This window comes from Cricetulus griseus, chromosome 4 (genome assembly GCF_003668045.3).
Source record: "Cricetulus griseus strain 17A/GY chromosome 4, alternate assembly CriGri-PICRH-1.0, whole genome shotgun sequence".
Lineage (NCBI taxonomy): Eukaryota > Metazoa > Chordata > Mammalia > Rodentia > Cricetidae > Cricetulus > Cricetulus griseus.
In genome coordinates this window covers 155,832,463-155,848,530 of record NC_048597.1, presented here as the reverse complement: position 1 = coordinate 155,848,530, position 16,068 = coordinate 155,832,463, and the positions used below count along the sequence as shown (strand labels likewise).

Here is a 16,068-nt window from a genome sequence, read left to right as displayed (position 1 = left end):
TCCCTTTTCCCCCGTTTCTCCCCTGCCTGTAGCTAACAAAGAGTGGGGGATAGAAACAGTTCTTTTTAAAGCCCTCCTCATTCAAGATTTTAAAATTCTTGACTTGGGTGGGGCAAGAGAGAACTTGATATTTTCCCCAGAATAGAGTCCCAATTTGTATATCAGTGTTAAGAAAACAAAACACACTTAGGTGAAATTCTCGTGGACTATTTTTTAAATGTCATTAATATAAAAAGATTTCTATTAGCAGTATTTAATCACTCTCCTATAAAGAACAGACAGAAGTAAATACTCCTGCAGAGTAGTGGAGCTTTAAGACTCAATCTCTCAAGTCCATGTTGTTTTGCCAGTGTACTTATGTGTAGAGGTCTGTTATACTAATTAGAGGTCTGTTATACTAATGTTATTTATTAATTTTTTTCATTTCCATACAGTTAACTAAAGAGCTTTTTCAAGCACCCATGTCTGTAAAAAAATATTTTTAAATAAAATTTCTTTTGTTGTAGCACACTTGATTTCTGGCTCTTCTGGGGCTGGGGGGTGTAATACAGGGAAGCTTTGAGACTAATGACAGTGGTGCAGGCGATAGGTGTACACAGGAGGGGGCACAGCTGACAGTTAGCATTTAGCAGGTTGCTCAGCTCTGGGCACTCTAGAGGTAAAGGGACAGTCTTCTGGGAGCCTGTCGCTTATGTGAAGACATTTGTGATTCTGGAAGCTCCAGGTCTGTCATCCATGCTGAATGGAAAGCAGCATCATGTTTTGGGGACAATAACACTTTATTTTTCTAACACATAATATATAAAAGGAAGCAATTTGCAAATTTACAGACAAAACCATATATATATATATGTATATATATATATGTATGTATGTATGTACACACACACACACACACAGATGCACACATATCCCAAAAGCTCTTCCCATCCCAAGTTTTCATCTCTAAGTACCATTCTCCCACTTGAACTCTCTTGGGATCTGGGCCCATAAGCTCACATGTAGAAATGTGGTACTAACACATCTATAAGCTTAATACCTACAGACCTCCTCTCTGGCCCATCTCTTTCAGTCTCCTATTATCCACTGAGAATTCAGGAAGAGCAGGCTCAGTAGCCTTCACTCCAAAACAGACAGAACAGCTTGGCTTCCTTACTCAGGGATGTGTCTGAAGGATTACCACCAGTCCCTGACTTCTGCCCAAAGGAGAAACATCCCCAAAAGACCCTGAAAGAGCAGCAGGCAGGAAGGTCCAGAAGCAGCTGCCTCTGGACTGTGGGTGTTGTCTCAAGGACCAGTGTGAACAGTGTATGTGATCACACGCCCAGGTCCCCTATCATGTGATACAACTAGCATGAAGACAGCTTGCCAGGGGAGAACACCTGCTTGGAGGAAGGGGAGGGGCAAGCCCACTCAGCTGATGGCATGAGATGGATTTGCAACCATTGGCTGTGTAAGGAAAAAATACATTTGGGAAAAGGAAGAAAAAAAAAACCTTACTCCTGGGAGACTGAGGCCCCAGTCACTTGGGATAAGTGTCACTCAGTGGACACAGAGGACTTGGTGTTTAAAACAAGACCTCTATGGCCAAATGAGATCCTCCAAATGGCTCTTGTTCCAGCTCTTGGCTCTCTGGACCTGGTCCGTCGGGGGCCTGATTGAGGGTCTTCCCTGCTGTACATCTGGAGGCTTTAGCTTGAGGTGAAGACTGAGCAGGGAGCTGGGAACACTGGTGAGTCGGCTAATTCCTCAGATCGATGTATTTCTCTCCCTGAAAATGGGTAGAGAGAGAGAAGTAACAAGAACATGAAGAGCCAGCAGGGTTCACAGCATGAGCACCAAAAGGAGAGACTGAAGCAGAAGCTGATGAATTTGCCACAGCCTTGAGACAAATAGCAGAAATGGGGGTTGGTGGGTGGAAGGGGACAAGAAAAGATAGAAGTCCCCCAACTAAGTCTCTGCAGTAGGGAAAGGTGGGGTGGGGCTCTGCTCTGTCTCCAGGGTCCCTCCACCACTTGCCTCACCCTGCCATTGTCAGTAATGTAAGGCAGGACGAGCCTGCTCCCATCTCCAACCAAGGAAGGACAGAAAGAGTTAGTTTTCAGGAACAAGTACCATTAGCCCACTACCCCCAGTTCCTGAAAAGCGGGGAGGGGTCAGACCCTGGCCTCTGGAACTGCCTCCTACCTGGTCTCCTGGAGCCCTCTTGTCACCGCTGCTGCCCTGTAGGAGAGCCATCTCTTCTGGGAGCTTATCTGACTTAACTTCAACTACAAAGTCACTCTTACGAGTCGGGGGCATCGTGCTGGGAGGAGGGAGGTGAGAGGTTGGCAAATGGGGGGCAAGGGAAGGGGATGGATACTCTATGGACTGATGCTTTGGGGCCAGCTCAGGAAGGGACAATTCAGGGAGATATGGTTGATGGAAGTTGGGCAATGGGCACTAAAAAAGTCCAATTTCTGCTCTCAAGGGCTAAGTGGGCACTGGGTAGGCAGGGGAGGCCCCTTATGAGGTAGCAAGCTGGGCAGCTGAAAATGGGGAGAGAATGAGGGCCATGAGCTTGGCTTACATCTCTTGTTTTCCTGAGCGTCCACATGGCAGTTTGCCCTTCTTGTAGAAGAAATAGAGGGTAGCACCCAGTACAGCAAGGACCAAGATACACACGATCACAGCCACAATGACCACACCTTTGCTATCTGGCTGCGGCAGCTTTTTCTCTGTCAGACAAAAACACTTCTAGTCACTCCCTGGCCCAGGCTGCCACACTGCTGTTGGTGCCCCACCCTATCCAGCCCAGGTGACAGATGGGCTGTCACGTTTCTCGACAGGGCAGAATGGGAACCCTGGCACAGGCCTGGCTTACCTGTGGAGGTGCTGTTGGCTCTGGTGTGAGAGCTGGCTGTGGAGGTGCTGAGGCCAGTGGTTTGGCTGAAGTCGGGTGTGAGGGTGGTTAAAGTGACTAGGAGGCAGAGGGAGGGGGTTAGTAGAAGCCCACGTTAATGCCCCTGCCTGGGCACGCCCTGTCTTCCTCTGTAGGGAGACAGCTCTCACCCAGCTTTAGGATGATGATGGTGGAATTTGAGCCCAGGGAGTTGGTGGCTGTACATTCTGCACCTGTCTCCAGCAGCTCTGGGGTCACAAGGACATTCAGGGTGCTCACTACTGTCTGTGGATCTGGGTTCCATGCAGTTGCCTAAAAGTAAACGGCAACTCAAAGAGTGGGAGGGCCTCCGGCCTTGGCCTCAAAGCCTAGACCGGGATTAAGAGATGGGGAAGAGAAATGAAGCCTTCTCACCGAGCCATTGACATTCCAGGAGATGGTGGGCTGAGGATGTCCTGAAGCCTCACAAGACAGATTCAGCATGGCATTCTCCTGCACCCACACCTTCCTCTCCTTCAATGCCATCCACGGTGATCCTTGAGGGAGGGGAGGGTTAGACTCTCCCAAATAGTCTCCTTCTACTTCACACCACAGCTCTCAGGGTGCCAGCTGACTTTTTTTGACCTCCAAGCTCAACACTACCCAACTCAGATGCCCCATTCACTGTATAAAGGACCTCACTCACCAAAAATGCCCACGCTGACCGGCTGTGTGCGATTCAACTCAGGAACATTAGGAACAGATGCCATGCAGAGATACCGTCCCCCTGCTTCCCGTTTCAAGTTGTTTAGCTGGAGGACAGGCCCCTTCCCCAGCAGCTGGCCTGTCTAGGTGTGAGAGATGGGTCAGGGGAGTCTGAGAAGGAGCAAGCTCTCACCCCCAGTCCCAACTGGGTACCTTGTCTCTCAGCCACTTGAACTCAAGGTCCTGGTTGCTCTCTGCCTCACAAGTCAGTGTAAGGCTATCGCCTTCCTGGGCTTCAGGGGCAGTTGGGTTCACTTGAACATCAGACACATCTGGAGGCATAGCAAAAGTGTCAGCCTGGGCAGGACAGCCAGCTCCCTCTTGCCTCAGGCGGAACCTCTATCCTAGTGCCTCACAGTTCACTAGCAGCTCCTGGGGGTCACTTGACAGTGTGGTCATAGTTTCCAAGTCCAAGCTCTGACATTGGTAGAGCCCACTATGTTGCTTCTGTGCAGGCTCCAAGAACAGGATACCATTTTCATCGGTGGTCTCCTCCTCCATCTCCCCAGTGCTGGAGTTCTGGGAGAGTACAAAAGGGTGAGGGTGAGCTGCGTCTGCCTCGTTGCCTGTACCCTTGTGCACCCTGCCCATACGTGGAGGCCTCCGAACCTGTTTGTTGATAGTGAAGTGGGGTTGAGGGTTGCCGTCAGTCAGACATCTGATTTTCACATGGTCCCCTTCCTTCAGCAGTCCGGAAGGCTCTACCTCCACCCACACTTTTTCTGCAGGGTCTGTGTGGGCAAAGGGGAAGGCTCTTAGCCTAAGAATTGGCCCTGAATTGGATGCAGAGGGACTAGCAGAAGTTCCCACCCCCAAAACCAGGGGAGCAAGTCAGCACTCACAGAAAACAGGGACAGTGACTTCCCTAGATTCCTTCATGCGGTTCCCACTGGGTAGCCGGTAGCTGAGTTCACAGTAAAACTGGGCATCTTTGTCCTCCTTAACTAGCTGTGCGTTCAGAACACTCTGCAAGGTGTACAAGCCACTGGACTCCACAATCTGTGATGACTGAATGTGAACACCTGGGCAGAAGGAGGGAAGCAAGGCGTGGCCTCAGCACTCCCCCACCCTAGCTTCTCCTGGGGATTAGCAGGGAGAAATCTAATGGAAAGGCCCATGGCCAAATACAGACTGGTGACCCTTCAACCATTATTGCTTGGTAACTACCCTAAAAAGACATTTACACCTTAGCACATATGCAGGGGTATGTGCCAGGATCACCCCAGAGACAAAGGAAAATGGAGTTAGGCGAAAGGCTTAGTGGTAGAGCATGTTCTTAGCATATGTAAGACAAAGACCTTAGGTTCAATCTTTGGAAGCCAAAACAAAAGAACAGTGATGAAAAAATTGAGACATTAAGTGCCAACAGGAGAATGGTAACAACCACATCACATTCAGTATGACAACAGGAGGCAAAACAGGTGTGTCTGAACAGACTGACCTGGAAACGTTACAAAAAGGGATGTGTGCCTGCCCTGTAACTAAGGTCAGGGCTTCTCATGCTCAGCACTATTGATGTTTTGGACCAGAATTAGTTCATTGTGGTGGGGCCACCTTGTACAATGCAGGATGCTGAGCTATATTTTTTTACCTCTACCTACCAGATCAGATGCCAATAGCAGCCTCTGTGTTTGTGACAACTCCTAACAGACACTGCCAAGTATCCCCCAGACTGGTATGTTTGCAAAATCACCCCTGGTTGAGACAGTAAAAAAACACAAGCCTTGCTGGGTGGTGGTGCGCATCTTTAATTCCAGCACTCAGGAGGCAGAAGCAAGTAGATCTCTGTAAAGTTCAAGGCCAGCCTGGTCTACAAATCGAGTTCCAGGACAGCCAGAACTGTTATACAGAGAAACCCTGTCTTGAAAAACCAAACCAAACCAATACAAAACATAAGCCTTGAGCCAGAAGAGGTGGTACATGCATGGAATCCCAGTACTTGGGTGACAGGCAGAGGATGAGCAGTTAGAAGACAGCCTGAATTGCATGAGTTCCTGTCCCAAAACACCACACACAAACCTCTATAATGCAACAAGCACATGCTTGTGACAGACACAGAAAGATGGATGAAAGAAAGAACAGTTGACAGCAGAGGCCCCTTCTGGGGGTGTGCACCAGAAAGGAGTTCCTAGCATTTTTATAGCCTAAATTTTCCTTTAAGAATAATTGGGGGTGGGGGGCGAGGCTGGAGAGATGGCTCAGGGGTTAAGAGCACTGGTCTTCCAGAGGTCCTGAGTTAGGAGTCCCAGCAACCACATGGTGGCTCACAACTATGTATAATAGGATCTGAAGCCCTCTTCTGGCAGGCAGGTATACATTTAGAGACACTCATATACAAAATACAAGTAAATAAAAAGTTAAAACTTTTTGGAGGAACAATTTATGTATATGAATGTTTTGCCTGAATGTACATACATGTATCACATGCATGTCATCTGCCCTTGGAGGTCAAAAGAAGGCATTGAATCCCCTGGAGTTGTGGATGGTTGTGAGCTCTCCTGTGGGTGCTGGGAACTGACCTAGCCTTTCCAAGAACAACCAGTGCTCTTAACTGAGCCAACTCTCCAGTCCACAGTCTGAATTATTCAACATCACCTTTATATTATTTTGGTTTGTTTCAGTAAAATTTCTAAAAACACAGGCTAGATGGTCCTCCAGAACCTATGCAGTAAGGGGCTACTCACGGTTCTCCTCCTCTTGCAGGGGCCGACCATTCTTGTACCAGATGACTTGAGGAATGGGGTACCCATTCCTCCCCACACAGGTAGCAACCTAAAGAGGATAGGATGGGAGTCTCCTTGCTTCTGACAAGCCCCTCTGCCCAGCTTAGCCCCTGTTCACCATCCCTTGACCTACTATATCTCACCTCCCTAAGCTCTTGCCTGTCCACGTGGATACCCACGGCATTGGCCTGGATGGTTGGCTCTTCTGGGGCTTCTACAACAGAAGGGAAATGAACAGAGACATGGAAACCCATCTTTACATGATCCACACTACCCTGAAGGCAGGAAGGAGGGAGCACTCACTGTAGACTTGAAGCTTAATGTAGTGATCCTGGAGCCGTGGTCGCTTGCTCTTACATAGGAACATTCGCTCATCATGGGGAGTGACTTGACTTAGGGCCAAAGTATCCCCTGAGCCCTCATGGAGCTTAAGACGGTGCTCATATTCCCCAGGCTCATTCTGGCCCTGGCCCTGGCGCACACGGAAAATGGGTATCTGCCTCTCCTTGTGAATCTGAGAGCAAGGCACAGAGAGATGAGCTACCTACCCAAGGGACAGGGCTTCCCACCAACTACTGCTCTCCAAAGCCCAAGCACTCACCAAAAACCAGTCCACATGGCTGAAGTTGCCAGAGGAATGAGAGGGGCCACACTTCAGAAGGGCTGTTCTGCCCACTTCCGCCTCCACTAGATCTGGTGTGGGTGCAGGCTGTTTTTCCTCTCCTGGCACACCTGGGGAAGGGGAGGAGCATGCCCAGGCAGCTTTGTCAGCTCCAGTTGCTCCATCCTGTCCTGTCCCTTCTCCTCCCGTGGCTCACTGCAGCTGTTCTACTCTAAGGGTCTGAAGAGGGCCCTGTCCTCTCTTTACCCTTAACTTCACCATGCCCAAACCCCAACCTGAGCCAGACCTCTCCCAGTGGATTATGGACTGGAACAGACTGGGTATCTCTTAAGAGAAACTTGTGGGGACACAGAGAAGGGGAACATGGGCTCTGGGCCAGGAGGAAGGACCCTTTGCTCCTGGGCCTCTTCGTAGTCCTGATGAGCTCAGACTATGAGAATGCAAGGCATGTGCCAAGCTGGGGCACAACAGGCCCCTTTGTATCCCCACCTCCCTGGGAAGACGTCACTGTTCTACCCTCTGCCCCCCAGATCCTCCAGAAGGCAGTAGGGCAACTCTGGCCAGAGGCAGCATGTCATACTCCCGAAGCAGCATGTCAGGGAATATTGCAATTCAATCCAAAGACCCTATCCAAGTATAGAGGGGTCAGAATCTGGCCCAGGGGTTAAGTCAAGGACCAAGGAGTGGGCAGGAGTGACATCAGTGTTGTCAGCATGCTGCCAGCCCTTTGAGAAGGTGATGTCACTGAACACAATCTGGCTGGACACTGGGATGCCTGGATTGTGTGGCTTCCAGACTGAAGGGCAGGTGAGGTGGTCTTAAACCAAGAGCAGGAACCTAGGATCTCTGGCTGTTTTCTGAGAGCCAGAAAAGCAGGGCAGAGTGAGGCTAGGTTTGCTGTGCTGCGGCTGCCTAGCTGGCTTAGCCCTTTCCCCAGAAATAAGGTCAGCCTGGGAGGCACTAGACTGGAGTACCCCAGGGACGAGGCTGGCACTGGGCAAGAGGCCAGCGAAGTGGGTAATGCCCGGTCCTCCCCTTCCCCAGCCCAACTAGTGGCTGGGACGGGATAAGGAGCCAAGAATAACACGCGACACTGCTGCAGGATGTGAAAGGGAAGCCCGGACCCAGGAGCGCCTGCCCACGAGATGGCTCAAGGAAAAGCACCGAGGTGCCCAGACGCTCTCCATCGGACTCCAGCCCCTAACACAAGCCGTTTCTATTGTAGAACTTCTTCATTCGCCGTCTGTGCCGTGATCCCATCAAACCGGGAGGCGCGAGGCGACCCACGCCACCCGCTGCTGCCCTTGCCAACGCCCAGCCCGAGCAGAAGCCACCGTCCCTCCTCCCTCGCTCACCTCCAAGCTGGCGTGAGGCCCAGACGGAGGGGGAGGGGTCGGCGCCCCCCTCCAACAAGGGAAACAGCTTTTTCCAGCAACAGGCGGGAGCGGGATGCACGGGTTGGGGATGCGCCCCAGCCGCGCCTCTGTCCCGGTTCCAGCCGCCCGCACCCGGAGCAAGCACCTGCGGGAGGCCAGCCCCATAGTCCTGCAGAGGCTCGGCCCCACCCCTTCCCGCTCGCCGCGGCAGTCTCCTGGCTGGGTCCGTTACCAGAATACTCTAGAACCTAGGCTGCAAACCCGCTGCAAAGAACTTGCACGCACGCAGAGTGCCTGGGAATCGGGGAAATCTGACTAGAAGCGTCCGCCTGGTTGCAGAGCCCTGGCCTCTGCCTTGCTGCCAGCTCTGATTTCCGGCACACTTCGGCTCCATCGAAGACATCCCCCAACTCCCAACGCCTGGGCCCTACGGGACGCAGGTCGGTTTGTCCCCCGGCCCCCGCCCCCCAACACACACACAGAAAACTCACCGGTGGCGCGGCGACAACAGCAGCAGGCGGCGAACAAGAAGGCGCAGACCAGCCTGGGTAGCCCCATGCTTCCTCGACGGAGGGAGAGAGCTAAGTGAGGAGCTCGCGGCTGTCCGGGGCTGACGTCAGGGGGGCGGGGGAGGGGACCCCGGGCGCCGCCCGGCCCCGCCCGCGCAGCCCCCCGCCCCCGCCCCGCGCCCTAGGGGGGCGGGCCCCGGCGCGCCGGCTGGGAGCTGCGCCCCGATCCTGGCCTGGAAGCCAACTCCTGCTAACCAGCCTCCTGGCTTAGAAAGGTTGAGGGAGCAATGACAGGTGTTTCGAGGCTCAAATGACTAGCCAAGGCAGCAGAAGAAGCTGGCCCGGTCGCCTTGGAGCTGCCCTGGACGCAGTAGCAGCACTCACTCGGGTTTGGCCACTGTCAGCGGGTGTAGCCCCAAGGACCCTAGCGCAGAGAAACAGGAGAGTCGTATACCTAATGGGAGCCTCCCAATAAAGTTCCTCTGTCCTGCTTTGGAGGCATGGAGCTGGCCTGGTCGCCTTCTGGAACGACTGCTTCATTGCGGCGACTGCCGGCTTGGCACTGCCCCAGAGTCTCCGCTGTTTGGCAGCCCTGGGGAAGAACTGCGCCAGGTCCCACAAGATCGAGAGGTGCCGTCAAAGGGGTAGAGGAGTTGGAAACGGTGCCTTTTGGGTCGCCCTTTCATATTCAAGTTCCTGAAAGTCCCTCTAACACTAGAGAAGGGAGGAAGGGGGCTGAATTCACAAGCCCGTGGTCCACACCCAGGCCCAGATAATTCTGTTCCAACCCTCTTCATGCCTTCCTGGTCTCCGGCTCAGTTTCCCCTCACCCGAACGTGGAAAGGTTAGTATTAATGAATGTGGAAGTTCCCGGCTTGATCCCCAGAAACCTATTGCTCCTTCTAATGTTTGAAGCCCCCCCCCCCCAACTGCTGTACCCATCCCTCAGCTCTCTCACACTGCTGGTCCTGTCCTGGCTCAGTGGCTGAGGAGTCAGAGCCTGTACGCACCAGCTGCAGATCCTGATCACAGTCTCTCACACAGCAAGAGGCCAGGAACGCTATTGTCCCCTTTCCAAACCCCAACTTCTCCCTGGGTCTTCTGGGATCTAGAACTAAGACTCAAAAAACACCCCAGGACCATAGCTTCGGGAAGGGTTTCACACTCTCAGCCGGGAGAGTCAGAGGGGTCTGGATTTAGGGTTGTTCCCCTGCAGGGCAGCCTTTCTGCTGCTGCCTGAGAGAGGAGAGTGAGGCAGCAAGGCCCAGAGATGGCCAGGTGACTTGAGAGAGTGCTCTGGGTCGCTTTCTGATGACTCAGAGATGGCTGGCAAACCACATCAACCTCATCTTTCAGAGTCTCATTGACCCCCGCCTCCCTGTCCATTAGTCTCCAGCCAGAGCCATGCCAAGCCTGCCAGGATGCTGGCTTAGGCCCTTGAAAGGAGAGAATGGGTCCTTCAACCTCCAGAGTGAAGCGATGGGCACTGGCCCCTGGCCCAGAGCAAAATAGGGAGATAAGCATGTTTCTCTGCAGAAATGGTTAAAGGATGTCATTTGACTGGGCAGGCTAAGTGCTGCACCGCCCCCCCCCCCCACCACCACACACATACCCTGCTTCTTCATTTAATACCATTAACTTATCATTTTCTTTTCTGGCAGCCTGGAAACAAAGCCAGCTAACCACCAAGGACAGTCGATTCTGAATACTTCCTCTTCAATTGATGCCAGGTGGGGGTTGAAGGAGTCATTTCTGCAGTGAGAGGGAAATAAGATTAGAGCCCAGGGTGACATCCCGTCCCTCCGGGGTGTACATGACCAACGCAAATAAACAGACTGTACTTACTTTAAGAAGCCTGGCTCCTGTGATTAGACTAGGTAGTAATTTAGGTTCTGAGAGATTAGTGGCCCAGAACTCTCACCATTGTCTCTGTGTTTCATTTACTGTGAGGGGTTTGAAGACACCCACTGGTGTCATAATTTGCAAAGAGCTCTGAAGACCATACAGGGATGGACATTCCTTCTCCTGGATTCTGCACTAATCTGAGGACAGGAAGCCTATGGTGGAATCTCAGTGCCTAGCTGGGGTATGCCCAGCTCTGTCTATGTCCAGTGCACAAAGCCTTTTCTCCTGCTTGCTGTGAATTTCGGGGCCACAAAGGATGACCTCTATCTGAAGTTTGGCAGGTCCTGAGAACTTGCCAGCAGCCGTCCGCTTATTAGGAAACACAAAAAGAACAAAACCCTGAAACCAGCACATTTATGTGCCAGGTAGACAGCATTACCTGGCTGGTGGATACCTGAGCTGTAGTCAGCTACTCCCAGCCTCAAAGCCTGAGTCCAAGAGTTATTTGGACAACATTGGGAGAGCACATCCCACCTCCACGGAACAAGACATTTTACTCAACATGTATCTTGCCTTACAAATACCTGGTTTTATCAAAATGAGCCCAATAAGGTATTTTTAAAGATTAAAAAGAAAAAGAATAATAATTCTTTTTAAATGAAAGAGAAGAAGGAGAAGGAGAAAGAGGAGGAGGAGAAGCGGCCGCCAGTAGCCTCAGGCTGGTAGGGAAAGATCAGGGGACACAAAGCTTAGTGATGGTTTTTATGAAGGGGGCATTTTGAAATTCCAAACCAAAGACAGGTCAGGACCCTGGAGAAGACTCAGGGACCTCAGAAGGGAGAGCAGAGTGCTTAGTGTGGGTGGATGTAGGGCTTCAGCTCACTTGAGACACCAGAGAACAGCCCCCAGAGCATCAGGACCTCCAGTAAACAAGGAGTGAACCAGCAGACCAGCCAGAGGAAGGTGAGAGGCAGCATATATTACAGTGGGCACACTGAGGCTGGATGGGTTGGTGATCCCCGTCCTATGTCCTGTCAACTACAGTCTCCCTTGTGGTTGGGGCTTTCCATTCCTTATTAAAGTGGGGAAGAACTATAGAAAAGTAAGTAGTCGAAAAAGTAAGAAAAGTTGGGAAAGTAAGTAGAGTTGGAGGTAATCAGACAAGGATGCCCCACCTCCTTGCTGGGAAGGGTGGGCTGGGCGGAGGAAGGAAATGGATAAAGACTGCTTGCAGCTGTGATGAGGAGATTGGGGGTGGGCAGCAATCTTGGCATCTACAGAGGCTGGGGAACCCCCTCCCTGGCCTGGCCAGAAAACAGAATCCAGGAGGGGTGGCAGGAGACTTCGCAGAGTAGGGGGATCTGCTCTGGGAGGACACCACCGAGTGAAAACCAGGGTGGGTGGAGGTGGGGGTCAATTGCTGTGGAGAACATCAAGCCAGGAAACCGGATACTAGCGGGTGGGAGGAAGATGTGGGGGAAGAAATTGAATGGAGGGAAGCAGTCTCTACTCAGGCCGGACACGAAGTCTCACTCATGTCCTTCGCACCTGACGCAGGACAGGAGGAAGGAGGTGCAGGCTGTTTTGGGGTGCACACCAGCAGTGACATGGGAGAGGGGGAGGGTGGCTTTCTGGGGGGGGGTGATGGGAGGAGCTATTTTTAAACTTGGAAAAACCGTGAGTTCATCTCCACCCTGGAGGCGGCAAAGGCTCTATTGTGCAGGGGTCGGAGAAGGGGGAGCCAGGAGGGGGGGGTGAGTGACACAAAGGGGAGGATTATATTGGAACAGGGTGGGGGAGGGGCGTCGGCGTCACAGCTGGCCTACTGAACCTTAGGGTTGCTCGCACTAAGGGTGGGTACTTCTACAGGCATGAACCTCCGCTGTTGGGGAGCTGGGGTCTGCAGCATCCGGTGGTTCATCCTGGGGAGGGGGCTAGATGGTGGGATCCCCACCGCCTGGCTTTCCCATGGACTGCTGGGTCTGTTCCCAGGATCCCAACATTCCAAGACTCCCCTGGGAGCTTTGGGCCTCTTCTCTTGGCCCCTTCCTTGCGGTAGTGTTGGGGGGGGGGCGTGACGGGAATGTGAACGAATTAGGATACTCCCTAGAGACTAGGAACCCTTAAAACCAAAAAGGCAGTAGCGGATGGGGTTTGTTGACAGAGGTCATGGCCTTCCATCCTTGCTCCCAGCCCTCATGAATACTTAGACCATACACTGCCCCTCTTGTCGCCTCTGACCCTAGGGTCTGTCCTCGTAGAACAGTCTACCTGCCCGCTTCGCAGCACCTAGGTCCTCCCTCTCACAGAGGCAGCCGAGGCGGGAAGGCACTGCAGCGCTGGGGGCTCCGCGGTCCTGCCCAGGGGATGCCGAGGGGAAGGCGGGGCATCCGGCGGTGCTCACCAACCCAAACATTACCAAAAATGCTCAGGCCGCTCGGTCGAGTTGGGAGGGGGACCATGGGACTCTCCGGAAACCCGGAATCCGGTCTCAGAGTCTTTCCCAGCGCGGCCCTCCGCAGTGATTCAGTTGGCCCGGTCACCCCTCTGTGAAGGGCAGGGGCAGATCCCGGGGGAGTACGGAGGTGCGGTGTGGTTGTGCCCCAGGGTCCAGGGCCGAGGATTCTGCCCGTGCGCCCGAGCCCCGGTGGCGAGCGCTCTGCAGCTTTGCGCGGAGCAAGTCTGGTCGCCGGTGGGTCTAAGGATCCGCCGCCTCGGGGCTCACACCGTTATCCTACTTCCCTGTCCCCGGCGTAGATATGGGGGAAAAAGGATACCCGGGCCCAGGCCGGATGCTGGGAGTTTACACCTACCCCCTCAGGGAGTTTCACATCCGCTCTCCGTAATACCACCACCCAGGGGGAGAAATGTCCCCAGAGGGCTGCTTAAGTATGACTTTGCGTTGTCCGGGAGGCAAAGATCAGCTGGTCCACTGTTGGGGAGCTTATGGGAAATCGGGATGCATCACTTTCTGGGTCTACTGGCCACAGTGTTTTTGGAAGAACATGGGTACGCCCTCCTTAAGGCTTTCAGTCAGCTTCCAGACAGGGACAGGACGAGGCTGGGATCTTAAGGTAGCAGACTTGAGAAGAAAGGAGATAGTTAAGGTCGACCTGCTGTCTTTCCAGACTACACATCCTGATGGCTTGGGCCATCAAGGGCACTCCAAAAGTAGAGATCACGGGATTTGGATCCAAACTAGCTCAGAAGGTGCGGCTTTCCCTACGTGTGCCTGCCCCCTGGAAGCTTTGAGATCTCACTGTGAAGGAACTGGTGGCCTTGGGAACCAGCTTCCTACATATCTAATCGCTAACCTCAACAAGGAGAGAAGACAGGGCTCTGAGGGAAGGAAAATGCTGTGCTACCTGTTTCCATGGGACTTTTACAGCTTGGGAGGGGGTCACTGTGGTGACCCATGTTTATCTTGATCTTGGAAAATGATAAACGCTTGCTTGAACAGGCTTGTTGTCCCAGGATTTAGGAAGTGGAGATTGGAAGATCCTGAGTTTGAGGGCAACCTGTATTTACATAGTGAGGCCTTAACTTTAAAAAAAAAAAATTAATAGCTTTTAGCCAGGCAGTGATGGCACACACCTTTAATCCCAGCACTTGGGAGGCAGGGGCAGGGGCCATCCTGGTCTACAGATAGAGTTCCAGAACAGCAAGGACTACAGAGAGAAACCCTGTCTCAGAATTTAAAAAAAAGCTTCGGGGGGGGGGGGAATTCCAGAGGAAACTATGTCCAGCATGCTTTCCTGGTACTTGGGAAGCTGAGACAGGGGGATTGAGGCTAGCCTGGGCAAGATTTCAAGACCCTGTCTCAGAAAACAAGAAGAGTAACAATGACCTAAAGTAACATAGCTGGTGACTGATAGAATCAGTTTTTAAACTTGTGTTAAAATAAATGCAATGAAAGCTCCTGTGTGTAATCCCAGCACTTAGAAGGTAGCCAACAAGGTGAATTTGAAGTCAGCCTGGCATACCAAGACCCTATCTCAAAAAAAAAAAATGCACACAGAATAAAGCTATTTAATCATTTAAAAATGAATATTTCCTTTAATCCCAGCACTTGGGAGGCAGAGGCAGGTGGATCTCTGTGAGTTCGAGACCACCCTGGTCTACAAGAGCTAGTTCCAGGACAGCCTCCAAAGCCACAGAGAAACCCTGTCTCGAAAAATCAAAAAAAAAAAAAAGTGAATATTTCAATGTTTTTCTGACAAAAGCCCCACTCTGTGAACACCAACAGAAAAGACACATTATTCCAATATACCAACTAAAGTGATGAGTGCAGCTGGATGCGGCGGTACATAGCTGCAATCCCCACACTTGGGAGGCTGAGGCAGGAGGGTGACTTCACATTAGGGATCAGTCTGGGCTACACAATAAAACACTAAAAGAAGAGAAAAGAAAAATGGTGAAGGACCAAGAGAAAAGAGATTTTAGTCTGTTTGGCATTGGTGGAGCAAGCCTTTAGTCCCAGCACTCCGGAGGCAGAGGCAGGCGGATCTCTGTGAGTTCGAGACCAGCCTGGTCTACAAGAGCTAGTTCCAGGACAGTCTCCAAAGCCACAGAGAAAGCCTGTCTCCCGAAAAACCAGAAAAGAAGGGAGAGTTTTTTAATTTTTAAAAATCATTTATTTTAATTTTATGTGCATTAGTGTTTTGCCTGCATGTGTGTCTATGTGAGAGTGTTAAGTACCCTGGAACTGGAGTTACAGACAATTGTGAACTGCCATGTGGGATCTGGGAACTGAATCCAGGTCCTCTGGAAAAGCAGTCAGTGCTCTTAACCACTGAGCCATCTCTCTAGTCCCCTATTTTTTTTTTCAATTAAAAAAAAACTTTTTTTGGAAAAGAAAATAATATCCCAGGGTGGATGGCTGTATGAGCAGGTGGTCTTCACTGGGCCAGTGGCTTGGTAGGTTATGGTCTGAGAGCTGCTTCAGTGGAGGTGAGGGTGGGGGGTGGATAGGGTCTTGAGAAGTTGGCATCCCATAGTTGATTGAAGGGAACAGTCTGGCTCCCATGAGATGGCCACTTGTGCTGGGGGTATAACCTCACCATCACAGACTTTGGTTTTCCTGGGATGGAGGTGACCTTGTCATAAAGATACTTAGCAACCAGTCCTGTCATCCAGCAGGAAAAGGGTACAGATCAAAGATGAGTGAGAGAGGAACACATGGAGGGGACAGTAGCATTCCTTCAGCTGCAATCTCAATATTTTGTTATCTGTTAGAACTTCTAAATTAGCCTAAGAAACTGAAAAATGTTTTGTTTGCTTGTTTGGTTTTTGAGACAGAGTTTCTCTGTGTAACCATCCTGACTGTCCTGGAACTCTCTGTGTAGATCAGGCTGGGCTCGAACTCACA

General features: G+C 51.8%; 1 protein-coding gene across 2 annotated transcripts; it reads right to left on the bottom strand.

Moving 5' to 3' along the window:
- Positions 1-1,741: 1,741 nt before the first annotated feature.
- Positions 1,742-8,904, bottom strand: Mcam (melanoma cell adhesion molecule). Of its 2 annotated transcripts, XM_027411910.2 has the most exons (16): positions 8,838-8,904; positions 6,950-7,080; positions 6,652-6,862; positions 6,492-6,562; positions 6,310-6,397; positions 4,468-4,647; positions 4,235-4,356; positions 3,982-4,144; positions 3,779-3,897; positions 3,567-3,708; positions 3,296-3,417; positions 3,052-3,193; positions 2,864-2,959; positions 2,570-2,717; positions 2,188-2,305; positions 1,742-1,771 (listed from the first exon to the last, which is right to left on the bottom strand). In XM_027411910.2, exons 1-16 carry the CDS (start codon positions 8,902-8,904, stop codon positions 1,742-1,744), a joined length of 1,950 nt encoding a protein of 649 aa, XP_027267711.1. The 2 variants fall into 2 exon arrangements, with proteins under 2 accessions (XP_027267711.1, XP_027267712.1); XM_027411911.2 differs by lacking the exon at positions 2,188-2,305 and having other exon boundaries at positions 1,750-1,771.
- Between the last annotated feature and the right edge of the window lie 7,164 nt (positions 8,905-16,068).

Excerpts from the sequence above, each read along its gene's own strand:
- Mcam (XM_027411910.2), bottom strand. The coding sequence starts at position 8,904 with ATGGGGCTACCCAGGCTGGTCTGCGCCTTCTTGTTCGCCGCCTGCTGC. Across the intron at positions 4,145-4,234 it reads ACTTCACTATCAACAAACAG|AACTCCAGCACTGGGGAGAT; the intron begins GTTCGGAGGCCT and ends GTACTCTCCCAG. Across the intron at positions 3,898-3,981 it reads CCAGGAGCTGCTAGTGAACT|ATGTGTCTGATGTTCAAGTG; the intron begins GTGAGGCACTAG and ends CTATGCCTCCAG.